This window comes from Musca autumnalis, unplaced genomic scaffold (genome assembly GCF_047663935.1).
Source record: "Musca autumnalis isolate F117 unplaced genomic scaffold, ASM4766393v1 scaffold_1, whole genome shotgun sequence".
NCBI lineage: Eukaryota > Metazoa > Arthropoda > Insecta > Diptera > Muscidae > Musca > Musca autumnalis.
Window position 1 is genome coordinate 258,994,146 of NW_027411644.1, and position 20,316 is coordinate 259,014,461.

The window sequence follows — 20,316 nt, forward strand, 5'->3', positions numbered from 1 at the left end:
ACCTGCTCTCGAATCACATTTTTGTTGAAGCAACTCGCATACGCTGCCTCAACTACGACGGTAAACATTTTTTTTAGGGGCAAGTACATACTTCTTGAGAAAACAGCCCGAAAGGTGTAAAAGCCCTATGGCGCCATATGAAGTGGCTGGAGGCACGATAACTCTCGAACAGATCAACTTATTTGGTCCAAAATTTGGCTTTCGTCATATTTTGTACGAACTTAGTTTTAGATGGGCAATGCCGGTCTACAACTTCCGGTACTTCCTCCCAATACGTAAAAAATGTCACTATAATGGAACGCACGATATCTCTTGAATATTTTGTCTAAATTTAGTTTAACTTCTAAAATGACCAACATCGGTTTCCTCCCTAGGGTACCTGCCCAACAAAAGTTCAACATTTGTGTCTAAGTGCAGTTTAGGGTCAGTTCGTAGATCCTTTGGAAATGTATACCGTTGATGTTCGCTGTGGTTCTGTTTACAGGGATATTATGTTTTTCGTGGACAAGTCCAAGTTATACGATGACGCACTAAAATGACTAGTGGGCGCGATATCTATCGAAAAGATGTGATTCCCAAAATAAGATCAACTTCCATAAGGGCTATGTCGGTCCATTCCGTTCAAGTACCTCCTCCGCAACACTTTTGAACTTTAATCCTAATCCACATTTTTGTCGGCAAGTTCAAATGTCCAAAAGGGCCACAACATTCTGAAAATGCCCTAAATACATTCGATCTGTCCGTAGATGACAGTTATATTCATATAGGCTGAGGGTATATTTCTGTCGGCAAACCGACTGATACATTTTTACTTGTTAATATTTTTTATCATTCCAATAAACGTGTTTTTGTAATATTTTTCATCACACCAATAAACGTGGATTTTTTAAAAAATATTTTTTAATCACACCAATAAAAGTGGATTTTTTTAAATAATTTTTTATCAGACCAATATACGAAGATTAAAAAAATTGTTTTCCTCTCACCAATAAACGTGGATTTTGTTAAAAAAAAATATTTTTTATCACACCAATAAACGTGGATTTTTTTATCAGATTATTCATCAGATTATTAATTAATCTGATGATATTTTTCATCAGATTATTAAACGTGGATATTTTTCCATCAGACCAACAATAATCGTAGATTTTTTTAAAAAAAAATTTTTCATCAGATTATTAAACGTGGATATTTTTCCATCAGACCAACAATAATCGTAGATTTTTTTAAAAAAATATTTTTCATCAGATTAATAAACGTGGATATTTTAAAAAAATATTTTTTCATCACACCAATAAACGTGGATTTTTTAAAAAAATATTTTTTTATCACTCCAAAAACGTGGATTTTTTAAAAAAATATTTTTTCATCACTCCAATAAACGTGGATTTTTTTAAAAAAAAAAAAATTTTCATCACTCTAATAAACGTGGATTTTTTAAAAAAATATTTTTTCATCACTCCAATAAACGTGGATTTTTCAAAAAAATATTTTTCAACAGATTAGTATACGTGGATTTTTGAAAAAAAAGAAAATATTTTTCGTCAGATTAATAAACGCGATTTTTTTTTTAAAAATAGTCCTTAATAATAAAATAAATAAAAATAGTTCTTAAAAAATAGTTTTTCATTACCTCAATAAAAGTGGATTATTTAAAAGATATTTTTTCATCACACCAGTAACCGTGATTTTTTTAAAAAAATATTTTTCATCAGATTAGTAAACGTGGATTTTTTTAAACAAATATTTTTCATGAGATTAATAAACGTGGGTTTTTTTTTAAATATCTTTTCATCAACCCTATAATAAACGTGGATTTTTTAAAAAATATCTTTTTATCACACCAATAATAAACGTGGATTTAAAAAAAAAATGTTTTCATCACCCCAATAATAAACGTGGATTTTTAAAAAACATATTTTTCATCAGATTAATGAACGTGGATTTTTTTAAAAAAACTATCTTTTCATCACCCCAATAAACGTGGATTTTGTAAAAAAAATAATAAACGCGGATTTAAAAAATATATATTTTTCTTCAGATTAAAAAAACGTGGATTTTGTAAAAAAATAATAAACGCGGATTTAAAAAATATATATTTTTCTTCAGATTAAAAAACGTGGATTTTTTAAAAAAAATATCTTTTCATTACACCGATAAACGTGGATTTTTTAAAAAAAATTCTTTTCATCACACCAATATACGTGGATTTTTAAAAAAAAATTCTTTTCATCACACCAATAAACGTGGATTTTTAAAAAAAAATTCTTTTCATCACACCAATATACGTGGATTTTTAAAAAAAAAATTCTTTTCATCACACCAATAAACGTGGATTTTTTAAAAAAATAGTTCTTAATCACCTCAATAAATGTGGATTATTTAAAAAATATTTTTTCTTCCTATGCATTGCTTGCTAAAAATTAAAAGATCAATTGGACATAAACATTATGCATTTTGTAATCAAATTAGAGATGAAAAGACTAAATTTCAAAGGATAGTAAATATCCTATGAATCGTCCTCTAACTTAGCTTTCTTTTAAAATAAATAATGATTTTTTAAAAAAAAAAAAAAAAACAAATAAAAAAGTATCAGTCGGCCTTGCCGACAGAGATATTCCCTCAGCCTATGTGCATTAAAACTTTCATCTATGGTCAGATCGAATGTATTGGGAGTCTTTTCAGTATTTTGTGGCCTTTTTTGGACATTTGAACTTGCCGACGAAATTGTTGATTAGGCTTAAAGTTCAAAAGTTTTGCAAATGAGGTACTTAAATGAATGTACCGACATAGTCCATTATGGAAGCGGATCTTATTTTAGGAGTCATATCTTGTCGATAGCCATTTCAATGTTTCAAGCCAAATTTTGGACCAACTCGGTTGATCAGTTCGAGAGTTATCACGCTCTCCAGCTACTACATATAATGCCATAGGAGTTTTTACACCTTTCGGGATGTTTTCTCAAAGAGTATGGAGTTGCCCCTGAAAACCTTTTACCGTCGTAATTGAGGCAGCGAATGAAGTTGCTTCAAAAAAACTCAAAGTGATTCGAGAGCAGGTCTTAAAGTGAACTTATCCGAAATTTTGTGTGAAAGGTACTCGCAGGAGTGGACAAATATAGTCCATATTCGAACCTGATCTATACCTGATAAACATATTAGGACGTGTAAAGTATGGACCAAATATGTCACTCCCATCAATAGTTATCGTGCGAACAATTTTTCCTAAATTTTTAAAATATTACGAAGGCAAAATTTTGGACTAAATCGGTTGATCCGTTTGAGTGTTACCAAACACTACACACGGTGTCATAGTGGTTTTTGCACCTTTTAGGCTATTTTCACAGGAATTATCGACTTGCGCCTGATGAAACTTGTTAACTCAAAAATCAAGGCGATTCGAGAGCAGGCCCTAAACCGATTTTCACCGAAATTTTGTGTGGGAGGTACCGGAAAGAGTGGACCGATTGACTCCATACTAGAACCTCATCTAAAGCTGGTAGAAAGTTCACGATGTGCAAAGTATGGACCAAATCATTGACTTCCTTCAAACGTTACCGTTCGCACAAATTTTCCGAACATTTTCGAACTTTTGTGGGGGAGGTACCGGAAGGAGTGGACCGATTAACCCATCTTCAAACTTAAACTAAGTTTGGACAAAATATTGCGAAAGCCAAATTTTGGGCCAAATCGGTTCATCCGTTTGAGAGTTATGGTGCGCACCAGCCAGCCAGACGGACAGACGGATGGACATTGCTAAATCGACTCCAAATTGTCTAAAACGTATTTCGTCCAAACATACTTGGGGTCTAAAACCATTATTTGTATGAGGCACATTTTGCCTGTATGAAAGTGTATGTATTTTTATGTATTATTATTTCTTCCAGATATAGATTGGATTCGAATATGGTCTATATCGGTCCATTCCTTCCGGTAACTCACACACAAAATTCGGAAAAGATGAAGGTTAAGAGTTCCTCTCAGATCGTTTTGACATTTTTTGAACAGGTTGTCCTTGCGCTCCCCTTTGCAACGGTATATTTTTTTCGGGGGCAAGTCCATACTTCCTGAGATATTGGCGTAAAAGCTCCAAGAAACCCTGACGGCACCAACCAAAATAGCAAATCCGGAAGATAATTCTCGCAGGGAGTTTTTGATTGGTGCTGACTTTGCACATCGTATTATTTCATCCAGTCATGTATCAAGTTGGACTGTATCGGTCCACTCCTTCTGGTACATCCCACACAAAATTCGGATAAAGTGAAGTTTAAGAGCTCCTCTCGGATCGTTTTGAATTTGTTTCAGTAAGTTTTCCTTGCGGCTCCCTCTGCGACAGTACAATTTGTTTTTCTTGAGCAAGTCCATACTTCCTGAGATAATGGCCCAAAAGCTAAAAAACCCTTCCGGCACTAAAATTGCTATTGTGCAAGATAACTCTAAAACTTTTTTAAAAAAAAGTCTTTCAAACTTTTTTAACGTAATTTAATATTTCGAGTCTTTTATAAAGAAGTTTGGTGAAAACAGATTTTAAAGCAAACTCGTGATATCGATATGTTTTATTTTTTTCGAATTTTGGAAGTTAAGTCTTGGCCAATTTCCAGATAAGAGGGATAAATCCGCTATAATCAATATATTTTATATACGGCATAATTATTTGTTTGGTTTGGTTTTTTTTTGTCAGTGGCTAAGGGTATATCTCCGTCAGCGCAGCTGACTGATACTTTCTTACTTGTTTTATAACAGTCCAGTCTTCTTTTTTGAGGTTTCATATCCCTAATATTATCCCATAATCACCAAAATGAATAGAAAAAACCTCCCTCGTTGGAAACTCACCTGCATTTTAATTAATAGAATCTGATCAGAATTAGTGACTTGCCGAGTGATGAAAAGATATTGTTTTGACATTTGTGTAGTAAACACATGCGAAATACACGTTAATAAACAATGTTACTCTACACTGCTCCAGAACGCGGAATGTTGGTGACTATTTATTTGACCAATAATCGGTCGGTGACTTTGGCACAACGTGAATTTCGTCGCAGACGTTTAGCCGCTCGCCTCGAAGAGACTGGCACAACACGAGATGCTGCCAGGCATGGCAGACCCAGGAGTATCCGTTCTGCAGAGAATATTGCTGCTGTAGCCGAGGATGCATGGAAGCTCCGTCGACATATACCAGACGACGTGCCACGCAAATGGGTATCAGTTGACGGTCTTTAATGCGAATTTTGGTACAAGATTTGAAGATGTTTTCGTACAAAGTCCAGACGGTGCATCAGCTGTTAGATGCTGACCGCTAATCGCGTCTAACATACGATCAAGCCATCCTTAATCACCACCAAGAGGAAGATGATTTTTTATCAAAAATAATCTTGAGTGATGAGGCGCTCCAGACTTCTTTTTGTGGGTCTTTTTGAAGTCGCGGGTTTATGTCAACAATCCTCAGACTCTTTCAGCGCTTAAAGACAATATCCGCCAAGAATGTTAGGACCTATCACCGGAAGTTTTGGCCAAAGTGATGGAAAATTCCATAAAAAGGGCTCAAATGACAATAAACTGTGGCGGCGGTCATTTATCTGATATCATATTCTCGACTTGATGTAAAAAAATTAAAAGACCAAATAAAAATAATCCACAAGAAGAATCAAACTTTTTCTTTTTGTTTTAATTACAGCCAAAAAACATCGGAAGATTACTTTTGCGCCACCTTGTACATATTGCAGCGCATTTTTTAATATTTATTTTATGTATTGTTTATTATATATTTGCTACATTTTATTTCATATTTCTTAAAAAATAACACTCAAAAATGTACATATGAAATATCTTAACGCACCAATTTAATGTTATGTGTGAAACAGCACTTCTTTCCACTGGGAGCTGTCAAAGACCATTTAATGTTGTAGGTGTTCAGGGGGAATTTGCTATCCATAGGGATTTGTACTTTGTAAGTTTGTTGTTCGCCACTTTTGACTGGACAGGTGGTGTATTTGCAGGCTTCTCTATCCATGGTGATCAATGGCAATTCACTTCCGGTGGCAGTAACCCAATTCAAAGAGGCACTCAAGGTATCAGCATCAAAGTTTGGTTTGAAATCCAATTCCATTGTGGCAGGTTTACGGCGTCTAAGACTGCAGGCAGCATTGGGATTGTCACGGCCACAGGGATCGACACGAACTTCCAACAATTCACAATCATTTACATCACATGGTTTAACTTGTACCACTTCAGCAAAGGCAGCACCAATAATGGCAAAGATTAGCAACGATTTTAAGGAATACATTTTGTTTTTACGTTTTTTTGTTCGGTTTTCTTCTAACACGTCCGATCACTAGCCAGCAATATTTAAAAATGATTGAAAAATATTTTTTACTTTAATTTTATAATACTGATTGTCATTCCGTATATTGCCTGCTTTGCATATTTGTGGAGAGTTTTTTCGATGTGTTCCATTTCTTTTTTTCCATTATTTTAAATGACCTTTTTCTCTATCAGCAGCGTATTTTTTGTGATAAGACTAATACTGATCACCGCTTATCGCCAAATTGTGAGATTGTGGACCCCAAATAGAAAGATTGTACTAAAATTTTTGTGTTGAGTTTGACTTATTCTTGTTGTTGGTGTTGTTGTACATGAGCGCGCGTGAGAAAGTGTAGACATTTTTTAAGAATAACTTGAAAAGATTTTTCGTTTCTTATCAGTAAAGAAAGATTTTACAAATAATGAGTGAGAGTTCCAGGAATGTATGTTACGAGGGCCGCATTAAAATGCTAAGCTCCTTTTGGAAGACATTTATAGAATAACTCTTGAAGTGTATTCAATAGATTGACAGCCCTCTACATGAAGGCGTATGCAATAATACGAAAACCTCTTGTTAGCGGACTGAATAAGGAAAAACTTCATAGGAAGAAAAAGGCCTCTTGCTAGTCTTTCATAAAAGAGAATATATCTTGGTGAGTTCATTTAGAACGAAGGCATCATGGCCGCATTCTATTCTATAAGACCACGAAGAGCTCTTCTATAGAAGGAAGACCTCTTGACAGTCTACTATAGAATAAAGTCCTCTTTGTAGTCTTCTATAGAACGAAGACCTCTTTGTGGTCTTCTATAGTTAGAGGAAGTCTTGGTAGATGGAAGACATCTTGGTGGTCTTTCTTAGCAAGAAGACTTCTTGGTGCCCTTCTTTGGGAAGAAGGCCCCATAGTGGTCTTATATAGCTGGAAGACCTCTTTGTGGTCTACTACAGCTAGAAGATCACTTGGTGGTATTCTGTAAGTGAAAGAGTTGTTGCTGGTCTTCTATAGCTAAAATATCTTTTGGTGATCTTCTGCCAATGGGGGTCGTCTGTAGATGGAAGACCTCTCGGTGATCTTCTTTAGCTAGCAGACCTCTTGGTGGTCTTCTTCAGTTAGAAGACCTCTTAGTAGTCTTCAGTAGATAGAGGACCTCTTGGTGGTCTTCTGTAGATAGAACACCTCTTGGTGGTCTACTGTAGATAGAGGACCTCTAGGTGGTTTTCTGTATGTCGAAGGCCTCTTCGTGGTCTTCTGCAGATAAGACCTCTTGGTGGTCTTCTGTAGATAGAGGACCTCTTGGTGGTCTTTTGTAGGAAGAAGACCTCTTGGCGGTCTTCTATAGATAGATGACCCCTTGGTGGTCTTTTATAGATAGATGACCCCCTGGTGGTCTTCTGTAGAGAGAAGATCTCTTGGTGTTCTTCTGTAGATAGAGGACCTCTTGGTGGTCTTCTGTAGATAGAGAACCTCTTGGTGGTCTTCTGTAGATAGAGGACCCCCTAGTGGTCTTCTGTATATAGAAGATCTATTGGTGTTCTTCTGTAGATAGAGGACCTCTTGGTGGTCTTCTGTAGATAGAGCACCTCTTGGCGGTCTTCAGTAGATAGAGGACCCCTTGGTGGTCTTCTGTAGATGGAAGATGTCTTGGTGGTCTTCTGTAGATAGAGGACCCCCTGGTGGTCTTCTGTAGATAGAAGATCTCTTGGTGTTCTTCTGTAGATAGAGGACCTCTTGCTGGTCTTCAGAAGATAGAGGACCTCTTGGTGGTCTTCTGTAGATGTAAGATGTCTTGGTGGTATTCTGTAGATAGAACACCTCTTGGTGGTCTACTGTAGATAGAGGACCTCTAGGTGGTTTTCTGTATGTCGAAGGCCTCTTCGTGGTCTTCTGCAGATAAGACCTCTTGGTGGTCTTCTGTAGATAGAGGACCTCTTGGTGGTCTTTTGCAGGAAGAAGACCTCTTGGCGGTCTTCTATAGATAGAGGACCCCTTGGTGGTCTTCTATAGATAGAGGACCCCCTGGTGGTCTTCTGTAGATAGAAGATCTCTTGGTGTTCTTCTGTAGATAGTGGACCTCTTGGTGGTCTTCTGTAGATAGAGGACCTCTTGGTGGTCTTCTGTAGATGGAAGATGTCTTGGTGGTCTTCTGTAGATAGAAGACCACTTGGTGGTCTTCTGTTGGTAGAAGAACTCTTGGTGGTCTTCTGTAGATAGAGGATCTCTTAATGGTCTTCAGTAGATAGAGGACCTCTTGGTGGTCTTCTGTAGATGGAAGATGTCTTGGTGGTATTCAGTAGATAGAGGACCTCTTGGTGGACTTCTGTAGGTAGAAGACCTTTTGGTGGTCTTCTGTAGATAGAGAACCTCTTGGTGGTCTTCTGTAGATAGAGAACCTCTTGGTGGTCTTCTGTAGATGGAAGATGTCTTGGTGGTATTCAGTAGAAAGAGGACCTCTTGGTGGTCTTCTGTAGGTAGAAGACCTTTTGGTGGTCTTCTGTAGATAGAGAACCTCTTGGTGGTCTTCTGTAGATAAGACCTCTTGGTGGTCTTCTGTTGGTAGAGGACCTCTTGGTGGTCTTCTGCAGGTAGAAGACCTCTTGGTGGTCTTCTGTAGGTGGAAGACCTCTTGGTGGTCTTCTGTAGATAGAGGACCTCTTGGTGGTCTTCTGTAGATGGAAGATGCCTTGGTGGTCTTCTGTAGATAGAGGACCTCTTGGTGGTCTTCTGTAGGTGGAAGACCTCTTGGTGGTCTTCAGTAGATAGAGGACCTCTTGGTTGTCTTCTGTAGATGGAAGAGGTCTTGGCGGTCTTCTGTAGATAGAGGACCTCTTGGTGGTCTTCTGTAGATGGAAGATGTCTTGGTGGTCTTCTGTAGATAGAGGACCTCTTGGTGGTCTTCTGTAGGTGGAAGACCTCTTGGTGGTCTTCTGTGGATAGAGGACCTCTTGGTGGTCTTCAGTAGATAGAGGACCTCTTGGTGGTCTTCTGTAGATGGAAGATGTCTTGGTGGTCTTCTGTAGATAGAAGACCTTTTGGTGGTCTTCTGTTGGTAGAAGAACTCTTGGTGGTCTTCTGTAGATAGAGGACCTCTTAATGGTCTTTGTAGATAGAGGACATCTTGGTGGTCTTCCGTAGGAAGAAACCTCTTGGCGGTCTTCCGTAGGAAGAAGACCTCTTGGTGGTCTTCTGTAGATAGAGGAGCTCTTGGTGGTCTTCTGTAGATAGATGAGCTCTTAGTGGTCTTCTGTAGGTAGAAGACCTCTTGGTGGTCTTCTGTAGATAGAGGACCTCTTGCTGGTCTTCTGTAGATAGAGGACCTCTTGGTGGCCTTCTGTAAATAAAGGACCTCATGGTGGTCTTCTGTAGATAGATGACCCCTTGGTGGTCTTCTGTAAGTAGAAGACCTCTTGGTGGTTTTCTTTAGATAGAGGACCTCTTGGTGGTCTTTGTAGATAGAGGACCCCTTGGTGGTCTTCTGTAAGTAGAAGACCTCCTGGTGGTTTTCTGTAGATAGAGGACCTCTTGGTGGTTTTCTTTAGATAGAGGACCTCTTAGTGGTCTTCCGTAGGTTAAGACCTCTTGTGGTCTTCTGTAGATAGAGGACCTCTTTATGGTCTTCTGTGGATAGAGGATCTCTTGGTGGTCTTCTGTGGATAGAGGATCTCTTGGTGGTATTCTATAGGTAGAAGACCTCTTGTTGTCTTCTGTAGATAGAGAACCTCTTTGTGGTCTACTGCAGATAGAAGACACCCCGGCGGTCTTCTGTAGATAAACGAACTCCTGGTGGTCTTTGGTAAATTTAGGACCTCTTGGTGCTCTTCTTTATATAGAAGACCTCCACCATGATATGAGACCTATTGGTGTTCTGAAGATAGGGGACCTCTTGGTGGTCGTCTGTAGATAAAGAACCTCTTGGTGGTCTTCTGTAGGTAGATTACCTCTTGTAGTCTTCTGTAGATAGAGAACCTCTTTGTGGTCTTCTGTAGATAGAGGATCTCTTGGTGGTCTTCTGTAAATAGAGAACCTCTTGGTAGTCTTCTGTAGATAGAGGACCTCTTAATGGTCTTTGTAGATAGAGGACCTCTTGGTGGTCTTCCGTAGGAAGAAACCTCTTGGCGGTCTTCCGTATGAAGAAGACCTCTTGGTGGTCTTCTGTAGATAGTGGACCTCTTGGTGGTCTTCAGTAGATAGAGGACCTCATGGTGGTCTTCTGTAGATAGATGACCCCTTGGTGGTCTACTGTAAGTAGAAGACCTCTTGGTGGTTTTCTTTAGATAGAGGACCTCTTGGTGGTCTTCTGTAGGTAGAAGACCTCATGTTGGTCTTTGTAGATTGAGGACCCCTTGGTGGTCTTCTGTAAGTAGAAGACCTCTTGGTGGTTTTCTGTAGATAGAGGACCCCTTGGTGGTTTTCTTTAGATAGAGCACCTCTTAATGGTCTTTGTAGATAGAGGACCTATTGGTGGTCTTCTGTAGGAAGAAACCTCTTGGCGGTATTCCGTAGGAAGAAGACCTCTTGGTGGTCTTCTGTAGATAGAGGAGCTCTTGGTGGTCTTCTGTAGGTGGAAGACCTTTTGGTGGTCTTCTGTAGGTAGAAGACCTCTTGGCGGTCTTCTGTAGATAGAGGAACCCTTGGTGGTCTTCTGTAGATAGATGACCTCTTAGTGGTCTTCTGTAGGTAGAAGACCTCTTGGTGATCTTCTGTAGATAGAGGACCTCTTGGTGGTCTTCTGTAGATAGAGGACCTCTTGGTGGCCTTCTGTAAATAAAGGACCTCATGGTGGTCTTCTGTAGATAGATGACCCCTTGGTGGTCTTCTGTAAGTAGAAGACCTCTTGGTGGTTTTCTTTAGATAGAGGACCTCTTGGTGGTCTTCTGTAGGTAGAACACCTCATGGTGGTCTTTGTAGATTGAGGACCCCTTGGTGGTCTTCTGTAAGTGGAAGACCTCTTGGTGGTTTTCTGTAGATAGAGGACCCCTTGGTGGTTTTCTTTAGATAGAGGACCTCTTAGGGGTCTTCTGTAGGTTAAGACCTCTTGCGGTCTTCTGTAGATAGAGGACCTCTTTGTGGTCTTCTGTGGATAGAGGATCTCTTGGTGGTCTTCTGTGGATAGAGGATCTCTTGGTGGTATTCTATAGGTAGAAGACCTCTTGTTGTCTTCTGTAGATAGAGAACCTCTTTGTGGTCTACTGCAGATAGAAGACACCCCGGCGGTCTTCTGTAGATAACCAACCTCCTGGTGGTCTTTGGTAAATTTAGGACCTCTTGGTGCTCTTCGTTATATAGAAGACCTCCACCATGATATGAGACCTATTGGTGTTCTGAAGAAAGGGGGCCTCTTGGTGGTCGTCTGTAGATAAAGGACCTCTTGGTGGTCTTCTGTAGGTAGAATACCTCCTGTAGTCTTCTGTAGATGGAGAACCTCTTTGTGGTCTTCTGTAGGTAGAAGACCTCTTGGTCGTCTTGTGTAGGTAGAAGACCTCTTGGTGGTCTTCTGTAGATAGAGGACCCCAAGAAGTCATCTTGGTGATCTTTTATAAATAGAAGACTTCTTGGTGGTTTTCTGAAGATAGAAGTCCCCTTTGCGGTCTTCCGTAAATAGGATCCCTATTGGTGGATTTCTATAGATATAAGATAGCTTGGTGTTCTTCTAAAGAAAGAATACCTCTTGGTGGTCTCTTATAAAATGAAGGTCTCTGGTTGTTTCTGTAGAAAAACTACTTCTTGGAGGTTTTCTGTAGATGGAAGACCTGTTTCCTCTCAGTAGTCTTCAATATAGAAGAGACTTCATAGCACCATAATTGAATTTATACAACTGCAAGCTTTTCCTATCTTTTGCGATAATATTAACAGAGAAAACATCAACCTTAACTTTTATGAACTGAACATCCTTTGCACGACAAGTTATGAAATATGCTAACAATTTGGCAACTAAATAGCTAAAATAAGAAAACAAAAAGGACTCATTGAAGTTTACATTTAAGCAATGACTGGTAATACCAAGGCTGAACTCAACACTGTCCAAAGTCCTCAACACTTAGTGGAAGACAGCACAAGATGTTAAGATGTGTCCTGTAATTTCTTGTTCTTTTCTTTGGCAGTATGCATTCCATTAGATTAGAAGGATAATTCTAACAAATGCATATGCACATGCTCGACACAATATCCTTTGAAAAAAAACCAACTACTACCATAACTTAACAAAAATTATATTTCAATTCATTTCATTTTGTTTCGTTTTTTTTTCTTTTTGTTTAACTGCTGTCATTTTCTCTCAACTGCCGCATATAGTGTGGAAAATTGTTAAGTGCTAAAAGGACACAAAATATTATGACAACAATATCACAACCACCACCAACCAGCCATTACAGCTATCAACAACATCAATGTGTATATGTGTATGTGGTGGCAGCAACATTAATATGTGTTGTTATTATGGCAATAATAATGACAACAACAGCATCAACAGACAGCGGCAACAAATGAGCCTTCTACCACATTAAGTCAATGCAATGACATTGTCATCAAGTACAGTATGTGGTTGAGTAATGATTACAGGTTTATAATGGGAACTTTAAATTGACGTAGATAACTTCATCTGGTTGTTTTCGTCGAATAGGTAAAAAGTTAGGTTTCTTCTCAGGCTAATCGTGATTTTTTCGCCAAGGCTATTGATGTTGTTCATGAGTTGTTTAAACCTGAAGGGCATGCGTAGATTGATTCCTCTAAATTGGCTTATGTTGGTCTGGTAGTGAACGGCGGTAAGACCAAGTTAGTGGTATTGAGGCTCAATATGTGTACAGAACTAGGTCCAACTGTACATCTACAGTTAAAGACTTCATCTACATCGGCGTTGCCATAAATACAACAAACAACATCAGTTGTGAGATAAGAAAAAAAAGAATAGTATTGGGCAACATATATTTTTATGCTAAGTGGACAGTTTAAAGACACATCTGGTAAAAAACACAGACCACAAACAGTGATATTACCCATGTGTGGTTCTGAAAGATAGGCACTTGCGAAAGCAGATAGCGTAGTACTTGATGTGTTAGAAAAAAAAACAGTTTTCGAAGAACCATGTTATGAGAATGAGCAATATTGAGCTAAAACGGTGTATAAGTTCGGGTAGCATTGTGGAATGCGAATAGCTGGATGGTCAAGATTTCAAAAATGTGCGATATCGGTCCACACTTTCCACCCTCACAAAAGCTCAAAGTTGTAGCAAAAATACAGTTTATTGATATGTATGCATCGGATCCGGTTGTCCGTTACTGCGTTGATTGATGATAATTAGTGATTGATGAACTGAGTATCGAAATTGACCAAAACTTGGCACGTCGTGGAATTTCTTCCAAACGTACATCAACTTTCTAGGATTATTGAAAAAGCCCTTAGAGTAAAAAAAGCTCTAAATAACATCGGCGTGAAACCATCCTCTAGTAGTCATCAGTGCCACATTGGAAAATACTATGTCATCAAATGAAGGAACTCCACAAAGTGAGGTGATTTCACCAATTAGTAAAAAAAAAGCTATACAAGTAAGAAAGTAACAGTCAGCTGTGCTGACGGTGATATACCCTCAGCCAGTGACCAAGAAAAAAAAAACCAAACAAAACACAATAATTATGCCGTATATAAAATATATTGATTTTGTGTCAAGAGTTTGCTTTAAAATTTGTAGGTACCGTAATGTGGGGCTATACCAAATCACATATACCAAACATTTGTCATTTTGTTTGTTGCCTTCAGGGTTTCTTGCAGCTTTTAGGCCAATATCTCTGGAAGTATGGACTTGCGCAAGTAAACAAGTGTACCGTCGTAAAGGGAGCCGCAAGGACAACCTACTGAAAGAAAATTTCAAAACGATCCGAGAGGAGCTCTTAAACTTCACTTTATCAGTGGTAGGTACCCGAGGGAGTGGACCGATATAGTCCATATTCCAACCATTTTACAGAACAATTTTGAACTTTTGTGGAGGAATATTTTGTTTTAATTTGTTAACTAATTTGAAATTAACAAAAAAATGTAACATTTAAAAAAAAACTTATACCAAAACGTATACCGATATAGTCCATCTTCGAACATGACGTGATCGCAAACAAAAGACGCATGTTTCAGCATCCTATCACAATTTTGTGGACGCTAGACTGATTACCACAGACTGACGGAGAGACGGGTATGCCTAAAAAACCAAAAAGTTAAAACACAAAACATAACATAACTCACACATTTTTTAACAGATTTTATAGGTTATCCCCATTTTCGAAAGTTTAATTCTCACTGTGCAACATTTTTAAGGTAATCTTGTGCAAACAATTTGAACTGAGGATTTTTTGAAATTAGAGACTTAAACGACAAAACTCCTAGGTGAATTTTGTTGTGTCAGATCCAGCTTGGATTTTATGGCCCCATCATAACATTGTTAAATATTTACTTTTTAGGGCTATATCTCTGAAACCAATGCGAATCTTCTTCTGACTTCTGAAGCAAATTTGTAGATAAGGGAAGGATAAAATATTTGGAGAAATAATGAATTCGAAAAACTTCATAAACTGTCTCAAATTTTATAATACATCTAAAAATGCCATATTTTGTATACATTTCGCACCATATCTCCAAAACTGTTAAACCTTTCTTAAAGTTTTCTTTTGGAAAAATATACGTTTTAATGTATGCCAACTCTCCTGTTGTTGTTATTAGTATATTTTTTTAAAGAAGATTTAATAAATATTTCAAATGATAGAAAAAAGGGCTGAAACAACATGAAATAAACATTTTAGAGTTTCAGAATTTCTGAAGAATTGTTGAGAACATTATTTGGAAGATTTTAGCAACAGGTTACATGGTTCAACTCCCAATAGTTTAGCAGCTACTGACCCGAATTCTAGCAATTATGTAAAATTTTTCTATAATTTATCGATTTTGATGCCCTATAAGGAGAAGAACAGTACATGGACTGTCTGTTAGCCAGATAAGTTCTAATTCTGTACGGCTACAATATTGCTAAAGACATCAAGGCCAAATTCCTATTCGTTTTTCAGATAAGGGCAAAAAAATGTAATTTTAGCCCGGTTTTGATGAGGCCATAAAATCCGAACTGGATCTGACTGGACAAAACCCAGCGAGGGTTTTAGTAGTCTCAATATGTATATTCAAAAAATGCATACTAGAAGTTGTTTGCATTGTTGCATAGTGCCATATGCGAATATCATCGCTTCTAGTAGACGTACTCCAAAAGAAAAGCCCGTCAATGGAAGAAGATAAGATTTCCTTCACATTGTTGCAAAGTAGGTTGTTGTAGGTGGTCAAACAACGAAGATATCGCAAAAGTCGGTAATGCATTCAATTTTTCCATTTTTTGTAATCACGCTACAGGTGGCAATTTCGATAGAATCGTCAATAAATTTTAGTGATTCATAGGGCTCCAGAGACGAAGAAGCATATTAAGTTTGGTGATGGTCCGATAATATTCAAGAGTCGAAATGGGCAAAAAAACTTATATGAACAAATATCCAAACTTTTATTCTTAGGCGAATACCTCTGTTTTTATGCCCTCAGCATTTATGCTAACGAGGGTATATACACTTTCGTACAGACAAAATGTGCCTCATCGAAAAAATGGTTTTAGACCCAAAGTATGTTTGGACGAAATCCGTACGATAACTCTCGAACGGATCAACCGATTCGAACCAAATTTTGGGTATCGTAATATTTTGTCTAAACTTAGTTCGAAGATGGGCCATATCGGTTCACTCCTTCGGGTAACTCCCCCACAAAAGTTCGAAAATGTTCGGAAAATTTGTGCGCACGATATAGTCCATACTTTGCACATCGTGAAATTTCTACCAGACTTAGATGAGGATCGTACCTCCCAAACAAAATTTCGGAAAAGTTCAGTTTAGGAGCAGCTCACGAATCGCTTTGATTTTTGTTGTAACAACTTGTATTCACCGCCCCCCATACGAGGGTACAAGTTTTATCAGGGGCAAAACCCTACTTCCTGAGAAAAGAGCCTGAAAGGTTAAAAAAAAACCCTATGACACCGTGTGTAGTGGTTGGAGCGCAAGATAACTCTCGAAGGGATCTGCCGATTCGATCCAAAATTTGGCCTTTATAATATTTTGTCCAAACTTAGTTTAAGTTCGAAGATAAAATCGGTTCACTCCTTCAGGTATATCCCCCACAAAAGTTCAAAAATGTTCGGACCGATTTGGTCCATACTTTACGCATCCTAATATATCTACCAGATATCAGGCTTGAATATGGACTATATTTGCCCATTCCTTCGGGTACCTCCCACACAAAATTTCGGATAAGTTCACTTTAAGACCTGCTCTTGACTAATTTTGATTTCTGTTGAAGCAACTTGCAATTGCTGTCTCAATTACAACAGTAAAAGTTTTTTCAGTGGCAAGTCCATACTTCTTGGGAAAACAGCCCGAAAATTGTAAAAAAAACCTATGACACCATATGTATTAGTTGGAGAGCACAATAACTCTCGAACTGATAGACCGATTTAGTCCAAAATTTGGCATTCGTCATATTTTGTCCAAACTTAGTTTAACTTCTAAAATGGCCCATATCGGTCCTCCCCTTAGGATACCTCCCCCACAAAAGTTCAAATTTTTTTCTGTAAAATGGTGTGTACGATAATTCTCCAATGAAGCAATCGATTTGGTCCAAACATTGTAAATCGTATTATTCCTTCCAGATATAGATCGGATTCGAATTTGGACTATATCGGTCCACTCTTTCGGGTACCTTCCACACAAAATTGGGATAAAGTGAAGTTTAGGAGCTCCTCTCAGATCGTTTTTCTGCAGTAGGTTATGCTTGCGGCTGCCTTTACGACGGTACAATTATTTCTTGCGCAAGTCTATACTTCCTCATATATTGGCCTAAAAGCTCCAAGAAAACCCTGACGGCACCAAACAAAATGACAAATCCGCAAAATAATTCTCGCAGAGATTTTTTGATTCGGGCAGATTTTCATCATCGTATTATTTCATTCAGTCATATATCAGGTTGGAATAAGTTCTATATCGGTCCACTCCTTCGGGTACGTCCCACACAAAATTCGTAACAAGTGAAGTTTAAGAGCTCCTCGCATCGTTTTGATTCTTTTTTCAATAGGTTGTTCTAGAGGCCTCATTTACAACGGTACAATTTTTTTCCGGAGCAAGTCAATACCTCCTGAGATAATGGCCCAAAAGCTCCAAAGCTCTGGCGGCACATACTAAAATTACTATTGTGCAATATACCACTAAAACTTTTTCAAAAATTTCTTCCAAACTTAGTTTAACGTAATTTAATATTTTGATTCTTCTATGAATAAGTTTGGTTACTAAAAATGTTTGGTATATGTCATTGATTTTGTATAGCCTCACATTATTGTATGTACTCGTACAGATTTTAAAGCAAACTCGTGATACAAAATCTATATATTTTATATACGGCATAATTATTGTGTTTGGAATTGTCTTTTTTGTTTTTATTGTTTTTTGTCAGTGGCTGAGGGTATATCTCCGTCAGCACTGACTGATACTTTCTTACTTGTTTTATTTGAATTGTACTGACGAGTATCTCAGCTTTGGCTGCATGCGTTTCAACAACGAAGACATTCTGAGCTATAAAATGTTCCTAATTGCGTTACCAAATTTGGTGAAATGTTTTTGATGTTAAAAAAGACGCTGGAATATCTCAATATCCAATTTATGGAATTTTATTTCAATTTCAGATATTTCTGCTTCTGTTGGACATATTCCAAGAGGAGATAATGAAACTAAACCATCTGATCTTTAAATTAATACAAAATGTGGCATTTATGATAAAATATCAGAGTTATTGCGAAAGGCGCTAAGCTACCACAATTTTAATATTTTAAAGTTTTTACTTTGACATGTAAAATGCTAATCAAGCAGACCAGCTTTCAATCAGTACCAAGTAGATATCGACAGTAGTCACATATTAATTATTTTGGCTCAGTTCGTCGTAAGTCATTTGGTATAAAAGCCAGATAGGTGAAAACTTTAGTATCTCCCTAAAAGAAATGTTTACGAGGGAAAAGCTTATGCACAGTGGTAGTGGTGTAGGGTATCACATATTCCGCCCCGTCCCGTCTGTAGCGTTTGCTCACTTGTTATCCTTATGCTAAAATCCAATATTTAATGAACGTTGAAAATCTCTCCATTACAATGACGCAACGTCGGTTCATTTAGATGGCTAAAAACGGAGATCTCGCCCTAGCTTCCAATCGATATTGCAACTGTTTTTATTTACTTGGATAAACACCGCAACTATAGTTTGAAAACTAAAAGCTGTATGTCAATTCTTAATATGTTATTGAGGAAGGCTGTTAAAATGTGAAAAGTTGCCAGTAGACCCACCTCTCTCTTCAACAAACTGAAACATGTTGCAACAAAATCTAGTCATACATACATACGTTCTGTTCCAGAAACGGCAAGAAATTACAAATTTTACTACTTTATGATTTTTTAAAAAATATTAAAAATCAGCAGATTGTTGCAGTTTTGGAGCAGACCAATAGTATCCCAGCAAAAATTCGGATCCATTAGTCATTACGTAACCCATTACAAAGTAATGTAAACAAGCTTCTTTTCCCATTACAAGTAAACTGAAAAGTAATGGGATACTTCTTAAAAAAATTACAAGGCAAACCTACTTACTTTGCTCCTCACTAAGTAATGAGGACGGTGGCACAGTGAGTGTGTGTCCGACTATAAATCCTAGGGTTGTGTGTTCAACGCTCACTGCCGGCACGCGAGTTTTTTTTTAATTAAAAAATAACAGTTCGTGTTGCACATGTGCACTGCACATTTAAGTTCTTAAGCAACCCTTAATGTTCGTGTGAGTGGCATACTATGTAGTGTCTTTGGCTAGAAATCAGAGGGTTCGTGTGTTCAACTCGCACAGCGACCGAAATAAAATAAAGTAAAATAAAAGTAAGAAGTGTGATGAAATTAAAAAAAAATCTCAACTGTTTTAAAAATAGAATTTTTTTTTAACTTACTTTTCAACTTCTAGTGGCCACAGAATAACTAGTTATTCTAGTGGTCATAAAATAACTACAAACAGAGTGCGACATGCCCTTGTAAAAATAATGGGGAAGAAAGGGGGTTTGCGAGTAGTTACGACTGCCAAAAATCCCTTACAAAACCCATGATTTTGGGAGGACTATTTTTGCTGGGATATTATTTTCTGATCACAAAATATTTGTAATGAAAATTTAAACAGAGGAATATTCAATGATTTTATAATAATTTTCTTGCATTTTCCATTATAGCGTATGGACACTGTAAGAATGGGTGGCATGAGGTGGCTTTTCTACAGCATAGACTTCAGAAAAAATATATATTTCAATGATGTACAGGATGTAGAGGGTCATTTAGTTTTGGCTGACAGCAAAGAAAACGGAAGTAATTATTATTTTTGTTTAGTTTAGTTATGATTTCCCCATTTTTGTGTTGATGTTTTAAATATCCTTAGATCTTTTGGCCCCCAACCTTCAAATACAAAACAAACACATCTAACATAAAAACATATAAAAGGATATAGTATCCTTTATCATGCAATACAATGTCACTCGTTTCCATATAACAATAATAAGCAAAAGCGACTCACAATTATCCAGTGATGGGTTCAATATTTGAAGTAATTCTATGGGAAAAAAAGGAGCCTGCGGAAGAAGCAGGGATATGATTTGGAATTTATAATAATTTTCCATTGTGTTGATTATTTTGTAACCAATTAATTTTTACGCTTTAATGATTATTAACAACAAGTGATGCAACAATTTGTGGCCAAGTACTCGCTTCACCATTGAGTGGCGGAGGGTTTGGTTGAAAGCGCTTTTCAACACACATCGGACAGCAGCAGCCACAGATGTGAAGTGAAGTGATGCATTGCGATTACCGGAAGATATGACCACTAAATATGGAAAATAATTTTTTGAACATTTTTGTTTCACATTTTTTGACTGAGCGACTGACTGATAATAA

At 37.5% G+C, this 20,316-nt stretch overlaps 1 protein-coding gene across 1 annotated transcript; it reads right to left on the reverse strand.

The window, feature by feature from the left end:
- Positions 1–5,691: 5,691 nt before the first annotated feature.
- LOC141391221 (MD-2-related lipid-recognition protein-like) lies at positions 5,692–6,358 on the reverse strand. Its single transcript, XM_073964135.1, has one exon. It carries the CDS (start codon positions 6,280–6,282, stop codon positions 5,827–5,829), a length of 456 nt encoding a protein of 151 aa, XP_073820236.1. The 5' UTR covers positions 6,283–6,358; the 3' UTR covers positions 5,692–5,826.
- Positions 6,359–20,316: the final 13,958 nt, after the last annotated feature.